The sequence below is a fragment of the Nicotiana tomentosiformis genome, chromosome 4 (assembly GCF_000390325.3).
Source record: "Nicotiana tomentosiformis chromosome 4, ASM39032v3, whole genome shotgun sequence".
NCBI lineage: Eukaryota > Viridiplantae > Streptophyta > Magnoliopsida > Solanales > Solanaceae > Nicotiana > Nicotiana tomentosiformis.
The window spans coordinates 65873998-65885869 of record NC_090815.1 but is presented as its reverse complement, the minus strand read 5'-3'; the positions used below and the strand labels follow the sequence as shown (position 1 = coordinate 65885869).

The 11872-nt window shown below is 34.8% G+C and overlaps 1 protein-coding gene across 1 annotated transcript; it reads right to left on the bottom strand.

Annotated features, from left to right (window-relative positions):
- Positions 1 to 784: 784 nt before the first annotated feature.
- On the bottom strand, positions 785 to 1548 carry LOC104097635 (uncharacterized). Its single transcript, XM_009604235.3, has one exon. It carries the CDS (start codon positions 1393 to 1395, stop codon positions 949 to 951), a length of 447 nt encoding a protein of 148 aa, XP_009602530.1. The 5' UTR covers positions 1396 to 1548; the 3' UTR covers positions 785 to 948.
- Between the last annotated feature and the right edge of the window lie 10324 nt (positions 1549 to 11872).

The window sequence follows — 11872 nt, the reverse complement described above, 5'->3', positions numbered from 1 at the left end:
ATAATAGACAATATATTATTCTCCTCAAAGTCCTGAAGAAACTTGTTGAGTTTTATAGATATCCGCTGAAATTGGTATCATGTTGAGACGATAGATGAGATGAATATGAAATATCTTTGTATTACAAAGAATGTTTCTGGCCAGAAGTGCATTGTAGAAAAGTTACCAACTTTATCTTCCGGCTTATACTATTCAAAGATTAGTATAGTTGAAGCACACTCTATCGTAAACCAGAAGTTTACTGATTCAAATATTTTTGTGCTTTGGCATGGCCGTTTGGGCCATCCTTGATCAATAATGATGAGACGAATTACTGAAAATTTAAGTGGGCATCTATTAAAGAACCTGAAAATTCTTACAAATAATGAATTTTCTTGTGATACTTGTTATCAAAACTAGCTTTCAGATATTCCATCAACAACACCTATTCCACCAGTTATACAAATATCATCTATTCTATCATCCTCTGTCCTTCAAATCTTGTGGCATTAGACGGTTCCTTTCTCCAAATGTACACTGTTGCTCATAATTCCAGCGAGGTAATAAAATTACCAGAAAATCATCCAAATATCAACACAGACCATTATGATCTTTGAACAACGGCAGGGTATTAAAAAGACAATCTCATATCCTAGGTTTCATCTATCAATATTAAAGTACAATCAGGATCACAGTTTACTCAACCGGCAGATGCAGGGGAAGATATATTACTAAGCCTAATGTAAACAAGCAACTTTGGTTTAACAGTAAGTATAAAAAATTAGTATCAGCATAGCAATAAGAATGACAATAGATACAAGCTCTTACCAATATCAAATCTAAACATCCAAGCACAATTCATCAATTAGAAGAAATAACAGAACTTCTAATGTATTCATTACAAAAACTTTGTAAGTATCAAATATATGAGGCAACCACACCAGGTGAAAAAAAATACCACACATACACTCATAAATCATTTCCGCTTATATGCCTGACATCATCCTCACTATTTTCATCTTCATCAGTGTCAGAGGGAGGTGAAGGGTCAAGCCTAGCAGCATCAATGGCCCACTTAATCACCTTCTCAACTTCATCGTCATCCTCTTCATTCTCCGAAGAATAAGCGGGAAGGGAGCTTTTGAGAGCTGCAAATCTGGGAAACAAGTTAACATCGGAAGCTGTAGAGGTTGAACGTGGTTGTTGGGGAATAGGGTTTTTGGTTTTGGATTTGAGGGCACGGAAACGTTGATCGAGATCTGGATCGATGAATTGGGTGGAAGAAGAACCACGAGCCATATGGGAATTGAGGCTGAGCTTGAGGAACACATCATCCTCTGCCGCGCGCAGCAGCTCTTCAACCTCGTCGTCTTCCGTCTTCTTCTTCCTCCTGTTGTTGTCGATACCTCTGCTCATTCTCTTCCTCTTGATGACACGGTACCACACTTGGCCAATTCAAACTTCAAACACAATAGACTCGAAATTAGGCTGTATCTGGTTGAAATTTAAAATTACAAGTTCAAGTTGTAAAAATAGTTCTAATGTAGTATTTGGTTCTAATTGTGTTTGGATATGATTTTCCTTAAAAAACACAGTTAGATATCTATAAATAAAAATTTTTATTTTGTTATAAATATATTATATTAAGGATGTTCATTTAGTACCCCGTTGTAAATAAGCTTCCTGAAGAACCTTATCTGTATGAGACTCCGCCGTAAATATATTTATATATTTAGTACTCTATTGGAAATAAGCCTCCCGAAGAAGCTTATCCTTTCAGTAGTCCGTTATGGATAAACATCACCCCGGTAGAAGATTATCTATATCTGGTACAATGAGCTTATCATTTCGGTACTCCGTTATGGATAAACATTACCCCCGGTAGAAGATTATCTATATCTGGTACAATAGCAGTTTACAAGCAGCTTACACAGCAGCTTGCAGAAGCAGCTTACACAACATCTTCCTTTCTTCTATAAATAGAGGAGATTTCAGTTCATTATGTATAGAAGTTTGAAATTTGAAAAATATATCAGTTTCTCTCTATACTTGTCTTTACTTTACAGTCTGTATTTTATAACACGTTATCAGCACGAGACTCTGTCGTCTCGAGCCAATACTTTGAAAGTATCAGATGTACGAACTTTCTTTTTCTAAATAATGTTAAATATTTCTCAACTTGAATTTTTAGCCCTAGATATATCGGGCAAAAGTTACATGTCTAGGGTGCTTGATGGTGAAATTTATCTTGATGCGATGGGTTTGGCAGCCACCATCAAGAACAAAAATCAAGCATCAAACCGAGACCGTGCCAAAGCAATGATATTCCTACGCCATCACCTTGATGAATGCTTAAAAATAGAATATCTCACTATTAAAGATTCTGTCATACAGTGGAATAATTTGAAAGATAGATATGACCACCTGAAGATGGTCGTTCTTCCACAGGCACGTTATGATTGGACTCATCTAAGGCTACAAGATTTTAAATCTATCAGTGAGTATAATTCTGCTATGTTCAGATTTATTTTCCAATATGTGGTGATAATATTACTGATCATGATATGTTGGAGGAAAAGGGCACTGGTCACGTACATGTCGTACGCCAAAACACCTGGTTAAGCTGTATCAAGCCTCCCTGAAGAAGACAGAGAAAAATACTAAACAAATTTTATTTCTGAAGATAATTTAGACTTCATGCATTTGAATGTAGCTGATTACTTTGCACTCCCTGAAGGAGAAACAAGTCATGTGATCGGTGATGAATCTGTAGAAATGTAAATATTTTAATTTTTGTTGTTTGTAGTAGATAGTATGGTTATATAATTGTTGTACATAAATAAAAGCTATGCTTTGATAATGATGTTTACTATCATATTTATTTTGTTTATGTCATTTTAAAAAATATGGATAATCCTCAAATTATGTTTGGATCAAAGACCAGTCATGAAGATATTTGTGTAATTGATAGTGGAACAACTCATGCCATATTCAATGATCAGAAATACTTTTCTTATTTGCATAAGAAAAAAAACAAATATTTCAACAATTTCTGGCAATATAAGTTTGATTGAAGGCTCCGGAAGAGCCACTATATTTCTGTCTAAGGGAACAAAACTTATAATAGATAATATATTATTCTCCGCCAAGTCCCGAAGAAACTTGTTGAGTTTTATAGATATCCGCCGAAATTGGTATCATGTTGAGACGATAGATGAAATGAATATGGAATATCTTTGTATTACAAAGAATGTTTCTGGCCAGAAGTGCATTGTAGAAAAGTTACCATCTTTATCTTCTGGCTTATACTATTCAAAGATTAGTATAGTTGAAGCACACTCTATCGTAAACCAGAAGTTTACTGATTCAAATATTTTTGTGCTTTGGCATGGCCGTTTGGGCCATCCTGGATCAATAATGATGAGACGAATTACTGAAAATTTGAGTGGGCATCTATTAAAGAACTGAAGATTCTTACAAATAATGAATTTTCTTGTGATGCTTGTTATCAAGGCAAAATGATCACTAGACCATCACCAATGAAGGTTGGCATTGAATCCCCTGCCTTTTTAGAACGTATACATGGGGATATATGTGGACCTATTCACCCACCAAAATGGGTTGTTTAGATATTTTATGGTCATAATAGATGCATCTTCAAGATGGTCTCATGTGTGCCTACTATCATCTCGCAACTTGGCGTTTGCAAAGCTATTAGCCCAAATATTCGATTAAGGGCACAATTCCTAGATTATCCTATAAAGGCTATTCTCCTTTATAATGCTGGAGAATTCTCATCTCAAGCTTTTGATGATTATTGTCTATCAGTTGGGATAAAAGTTGAACATCCTGTAGCTTATGTTCATACTCAAAATGGCCTTGCAGAGTCATTTATTAAACGCCTGCAATTGATAGCAAGACAACTACTTATAAAAACAAAATTGCCCACTACTGTTTGGGGCCATGTTATCTTGCATGCAGCATCACTTATCCGTCTTAGACCGACACATTATAATAAATATTCTCCGTCACAATTAGTTTTTGGTCATGAACCAGATATTGCCCATCTACGAATTTTTGAATGTGTTGTATATGTGCCAGCACCACCACCACAGCGCAATAAGATGGGCCCACAGAGAAGGTTAGGAATATATGTTGGGTTTAAATCACTCTCTATTATTCGCTATCTTGAACCATTGACGGAAGATTTATTTACTGCTCGATTTGCAGATTGTCGGTTTGATGAAACAAATTTCTCACAATTAGGGGGAGAGAAAAAGAAAATCAAAAGAGAAATTGTGTGAAAAATTTCATCATTATCTCTTTTTGACCTACGTACCCCTATATGTAATCAGGAGGTCCAGAAGATCATCCATTTACAAAATATAACAAATCAAATGCCAGACGCGTTTACTGATTTGAAAAGGATAACTAAGTCACATATCCCTGCAAAGAATATGCCTATCCGAATTGATGTCCCAATAGGACCATCTACTAGCATGAGAGCTAGTGAACCTAAAGCACGCTTGAAGCGTGGTGGGCCTTTGGGTTCTAAGGATCGAAATCCTCGAAAAAAAAAAATCGACAAATGATCAAAACGATACTATGAAGGGATCCCCTGAAGAGACCCAAGATCTGATTAGTTCTGAGATTCCTGAAAAAATCAATGAACCCAAGACTCAAGTGAGTGAGAAGCTTTTAATAAGTTCTACTGGTGAAGGGATTAATTTAAATCGATCTGAAATAGTGGTGGATAATATTTTTGCATATAATGTTGCACTTAACATTACGCAATATAGTGGGGATCTTGAACCCCGATCTGTCGAAGAATGTCGACAAAGTTCTGATTGGCAAAAATGGCTAGAGGTAATTCAATCAGAATTGAACGCACTTGCTAAAAGAGAGATCTTTGGACCAGTAGTCCAAACACCTACTAGTATAAAAACAGTTTGTCATAAATGGGTTTTTGTGCGAAAAAGGAATGATAAAAATGAAATTGAAAGATACAAAGCTCGCCTTGTCGCACAAGGATTCTCACAACGACCTGGAGTCGATTTTGATGAAACATATTCACATGTTATGGATGCCATAACATTTCGATATCTCATCAGTTTAGCACTACATGAAAAGCTTGAAATACATCTAATGGATGTAGTTACAGTTTATCTGTACGGTTCACTTGATAAAGAAATTTATATGAAAATCCCCGAAGGACTTAAAATGCCTGAAGCAAATCCAAAATCTCGGAAAATATATTCAATCAGATTATAAAGATCTTTATACGGTTTAAAGCAATCTGGGCCTATGTGGTATAATCGCCTTAGTGAATATTTCCTAAAAGAGGGTTACATAAATGATGTTATTTGTCCATGTATTTTATAAAGAAAATAACATCAGAATTTGTTATACTTGCTGTTTATGTTGATGACATAAATCATGTTGGAACTCCAGAAGTGCTCCAAAAGGCAATTGAATATCTTAAGAAATAATTTGAGATGAAAGATCTTGGAAAGACAAAACTTTGTCTTGGTCTGCAAATTGAACATTTAGCAGACGTGATCTTTATCCATCAATCTGCCTATACAAAAAGGGTCTTAAAATGCTTTTATATTGACAAAGCGCACCCATTGAGTATACCAATGATTGCTCGATCATTTGAAGTGAATAAGGATTTGTTCCGACCTCCAGAAGAGGATGAGGAACTCCTTGGTCCTGAAATACCTTATCTTAGTGCAATTGGTGCACTTATGTATCTTGCTAATGCTACAAGGCCTGACATAGCATTTTTTGTTAATTTTCTAGCAAGATATATCTCTTCTCCTACACAGAGATATTGGAACGGGATTAAATATATATTGTGATATTTAAAGGGAACACTTGATATGAGTTTATTTTATTCTAACAAAGGTAGTACGGATCTTGTTGGTTATGCAAATGCATGTTATTTATCTGATCCACATAAAACTCGATCTCAAATCGTATACGTGTTTACATGTGGAGGTACTGTCATATCATGACGCTCCACAAAGCAATATATTGTTGCTACTTCTTCAAATTATGCTGAGATAGTAGCTATTCATGAATCAAGTAGGGAATGCGTATGGTTGAGATCAGTGATTCATTTTATTCAAGGAAAATATGATTTGGAATGTGATAAAAGATCCACAATTTTATATGAAGATAATGTTGCATGCATAGCCCAGTTAAATGGAGGATTTATAAAAGGAGATAGAAGCACATTTCACCAAAATTATTCTACACACATAATATTCAGAAAAATGGTGACATTGATGTACAACAAATTCGTTCAAGTGACAATCCAGTAGATTTATTCGCTAAATCTTTGCCAACTTCAACTTTTGAGAAGATGGTATACAAGATTGGAAGTGGAGACTCAAATATTTGAAACAAAGTTTTTATCAGGGGGAGTAAAATATACGCTATACTCTTTTTTCCTTATTAAGGTTTTTCCCACACGATTTTTCTTATAAGGTTTTTATTGAGACAACTAGTTATGCGTATTACTAAATATGTGTACTCTATTTCCTTCACTAGGATTTTTTTCACGAGATTTTTCCTAGTAAGGTTTTAACGAGGCACATTATCTTTTAATGAACATCCAAGGAGGAGTGTAATAAATATATTATATTATGAATGTTCATTTAGTACTCCGTTGTAAATAAGCTTCCTGAAGAAGTTTATCTATATGAGACTTCGCCGTAAATATGTTTATCTATTTAGTACTCTATTGGAAATAAGCCTCCTGAAAAAGCTTATCCTTTCGATACTCTATTATGGATAAATTCTGCACCGGGAAAACAGACTAGAGAATCTTCTCCTTCGGAGTCAAGGGACGTCTTTGATTGGATGGATACAGATATATAGAAAGTGCATCACCCACGGTAGAAGATTATCTATATTTGGTACAATGAGCTTATCCTTTCGGTACTCCGTTATGGATAAATATCACCCCCAGTAGAAGATTATCTATATCTGGTACAATGAGCTTATCCTTTCGGTACTCCGTTATGGATAAATATCACCCCAGGTAGAAGATTATCTATATCTGGTACAATGAGCTTATCCTTTCGGTACTCCGTTATGGATAAACATCACCTCCGGTAGAAGATTATCTATATCCGGTGCAATGAGCTTATCCTTTCGATACTCCGTTATGGATAAACATCACCCCCGGTAGAAAATTATCTATATCTGGTACAGTAGCAACTTATAAGCAGCTTACATAACACCTTGTAGAAACAACTTAAACAACAACTTCCTTTCTTGTATAAATAGATGAGATTTCAGTTCATTATGTACGGAAGTTTGAAGTTTGAATAATATATCAATTTCTCTCTATACTTGTCTTTACTTTACGATCTTTATTTTATAACATATTTCATATTCAAACAAGTGTTTTAATATTTTAATTATACTAAAGTATCTGTGCCAAAGTCAGTTTTTGTATTTGCAAATTGATATTTTTTATAGCTAAACGGCGTATTTTAAGCTAATCTCTATTTGCAAATACTAAAGTATAAACCAGTCTACATTTACGTACAATACACGTATCCATGATAATTAGCGAGAAATTTATATTTAAAGTGATAAAATAATTTTAAGTCTTTATCTTATAAAAATTAATTTAAAGATTTAGAAAAACAAGAAAGTGCATATGTGTCTCGGTTCTAATGTGAACTTGACTATTGGAATAAGAACTTGAAAACTTTGTAAAGAGATTTGCTGCTTTTATTTTTTTACAATAAAAGAAAATGTTACAATTTTCACTAATTAAAAGGTTATTGCACTCGTGACGCCGCTATTCAAGGAAATAATAATGTTCTTTAATTAGTTTAAAAGGCCAGACAAAAAATTTAGAAAAGATGAAGTTTTAAAACTTAGTAGTATTTGTTATTACTACCGTATGGGACCCCCGAAATGGGTTCTAATTCTAAGAAGGAGGGGCACCCTAAATCAATCAAAAAACTAGTTGATTTAATTGAAGGAAACTAAGTCGATTAGCTTAGCTAGCACCTTACAAAATCAATAACCCAACGTGAGTTAGAGTTGAACCCACAAAGCGTAATGCTTGATGAAATCACTAAATGAAAATAGTCTCCTAAACTAATATCAACGATGTTGAGTTTAGATTTTGATACGATTATGACTAAGTAAATATAAAAAAATATAAGTTTTAAATCATAATTATGGATAATTACGTGCTTAATAATGTTATTAAAAAGTATCATCGAGGTGTAGACGAACTCATTTGAAAGTAATTAAAGTAATAGTATGAATTTGAGATGTATTGAAAGGATAAACTAGTCAAGATAGCTCAATACTTAAAACTGAAAAAAATATCAACTCCGAGGGCTATCACATGATGCTCTCAGGCTGTGCAAGTGAGATCAATAGCTTAGGCAAAACAGGGAGGGCGCAATGCTCATTCGCCATGAGAAATAATATTTAAATCACCATGGGCACTCGCCATGAGAACGTTGCCCCAAATTAGGTTGGCCAAGGGGCTAAGGGCAGTGCAGTGCGCCCCCAGCGTGCTCATCGTGGGGAGCTTGGTCTAGGCGAGACAAATGACCTTGTGCCCCTACGAATTCATATTCGTAAGGGCAACTGAGCGTGAATACTCCATGCTTATGTTATAAATATGTTTCTTAAGTGTTAAATTATTGCATATCAATGGATACAAATGTTAATTTTTTTCAAAAAGAATCAAGATAATGTTATTAAAAACTAGTATTTGTTCGAGTTCTTAACTCAAATATTTCTAATGTAACTATGAGCCTATTTGATCCTCTAGCTCTATAAATATCGAGCACTTCTAGACGTGGTAACAGAATCCTAAACGCACCTCTAGAGTCTAACGGAGTAATCACATTCTTACGTGAATGCTCGACTATTTGTCTTTCTTTAACTATTATTTTTAACCCTATTACTTTTTAATTTCCTACAACGGTGCTACCCTTATAATTACCAACTCCCACTTTGTTCCCTGTACCTTGCACCCATGACCAAACACTAAAGCCTTCACAATGCGCATACAAGTTTTCACTAACATAATGTAATTGATATTTATATTTTTTTAACATCCATTAAAGTAAAGTTGAGAAAATTCTACCCATTTGAAATGCTTGTTCAGGAATTCACTCTCGTCACCTTCTTCCGATTCTGATATTCAAATGTTGAACGAAAAATATTTTGTGGAGATAATAAAATATGGAGAAGCTACATTAATATGTTGGACTTTGTATATATAAATTAACAAAACATAAATATTAGATATAAAAAATTATATTTTGTGAGAATCGGTTGCGGAGAAGATCATGTATCTACAATTAGGCCCCTAGACAAGTCGCTCGGAAAATGGCACGACTGTGGCATGTTACCCTGCCATAGGCCAATGCGAGTGCTGAATCAACATGCACAAGTTAGCGCTTGATAATACGAGCGTTGTCATGGGCCACAAGAGTGTTGCGAAGATGAGGTGTGCGATTCGACACCAAGTGACAAAGAAAAAATGGATAAGTAATGGCAAAGGTCTCGAGGGTGGCAAGGCACCTTGGCAACAAACGAGATGGGTGTGACAATGGCGCAATAGCATGGCATTGGCGACCAAGCATTCGGCAAATAAGTTGGAACGATAAAGGGCTTAAGACACTGTGAACAACTAATTTTTTTACCATACTTGAATTTTTAACCACTTTTTAGTATGTAAATATTTTTTAGTTTAATCTCGATATTTTAGTGACATTGATTCAAACAACAGCATGAATATATAGTGACATTGATTCAAACAACAGCTTGGATTCTCCTGTTATTCGGAGAAACTTAGCACCATCTTATATGGCACCAACAATGAGTTCAAGAAAGGCTGGAATTGAAGTTCCTTCAAAGTATTTTGCAAGATTCATCATCAAAATGGTCGCGAAGATGAAGTGCAGATTCCAGTGTTCAGAAGCAAGTTTCATCAGACAATTCTCCAAAATTAGGACTCAAATTCAAGAATCCAATTCAAAAGGTTGGTTCACTTAACAGTAAAACTTCTAAGTGGACTCTGTCTCCTGGAAGGCCAAACTCTCCTCCTATGTTGATAGAAAACAAAGGGACATTTATGTTAAATATGAAACCTCCGACGAGTCCTTCTAGGGGGAAAAAAGTCGGGAATTTTCTTAGCATGGGGCTTGAATTGTTCAAAGGTAAGAAATTTTCTTCTGTTGCAGCATCTCCTCTTCGGCCAGGCATGACCGAGAGCGTTCATCAGCTAAGGATGCTTCATAATAGATTGCTGCAGTGGAGATATGTAAATGCTAAAGCTGATATTGTCAATCAAAATATAAGTAAACAGGCTGAGGTTTGTGTAGTCTTTTTTTAGTTTAAAATGTTGTGATGAGTACTAGGCCTTAGTTATAAAATCAGCTGATGGAGTTATTTGGTTTTCTCAGGCAAACTTAGTACATGCTTGGGATGGTCTAATAAAATTGAGACAATCTGTGGTACAAAAGAAGCTGCAGCTACAGAGGCAAAAACTGGACATGAAATTGAGTTTTATTCTTCATGCTTAAGTAAGAACTTATTACCCTTAATTAATTTGGTAAAATGACATGATTTACCAAAAAACAAAATCATTACAATTGTGTTTAGGTAATATTTTTTGGCCATATATGAATGATTGTACAGATTAAGTTACTAGAAGCATGAGATTCTATGGAAAGGCAACACTCTTCATCAGTGTCAAAATCCATAGACGTTGTAAGAAAAACGCTGCCAGCAGAAGCCCATGAAATCACTTTCTTCTTCACCTTAGCTAGCCATAGCTCACCACCCATTTCCTCCATTGAAGCCTCCACAAACCTCCTCCAAAACAACACCATTGGAGCACCAAAAATGCAGTTAATACAACCCCTTTTTTCTCAAATTTGACTAATCCAACATTAAAGGTTGCTATCAACATGAAAGGAAATTGTCTGCGCTAAGGTCCATTTCTATGTCCTTTTCTTTTAGATTCTAACTAATTAATGAATAATTTGTTCCATGTGTCGTTTGATCCATAAATGTTCTCATGTTTCTGTTAGTATTCATTGAGTTATTGTAGTATTTGGAGTTGTTTCGAATATTCTTCATGAATCTGCTACAAAGATAATTATGGATAAGAAAGTCACGTTGATCCATGCTTAAAATATTTGTATTTGTTTAAATGCCTAGGTTGTTGGTTTAACATGTCATTTAGATGAATAGTATAAGTGGGCCGTTGAATTCTATAATGACTTTGAAATTTTGGGCCAATTAAGTTTAATCTACCAAGCCCATTAAGCTTACCTTTCCAAAATTAATCTACCTCATGCTTCTCTACAATAATTTCATAACCTATGACCTTCACAATAATCTCAAACTTATGAATGGAACAATCATAAACACGCTAGTTATTTTTAGGCGTGATTAATAATATAATTGTCACAGTTGTGGGTTCGGTTCCCGTGGCACAACTGTGATACTTAACTCTAAAATTCAAGTGCGTATTTATGTGACTTGAAATCTCAACTTCAAATAATAAATAACATATTGTAAATTACCGGTGCGTTTCACGCAGCGTGATTTGCAATATGTACAAAACAACAAGTGCGCGGCATCGCGATTTATTTTAAATAAATTTCATAATTACTTAAGATGTATAATTAAGCGGTAAAAGTTTAAAGTATGCACACAGTCTTAAAACATGTAATATTTAAGATAATTTAAGCCAAGTGTAATTGGTAAAGCGACCGCGTTAAAACCACGAAACTCGGAAGTGTCTCACACCTTCTCTCGGGTTAACAAAATTTTTTACCCGGTCTTCTATGTTTCGCGGACCATAAACATAGTCAAATTTTTTAAATTGGGA

Excerpts from the sequence above, each read along its gene's own strand:
- LOC104097635 (XM_009604235.3), bottom strand. The coding sequence starts at position 1,395 with ATGAGCAGAGGTATCGACAACAACAGGAGGAAGAAGAAGACGGAAGAC.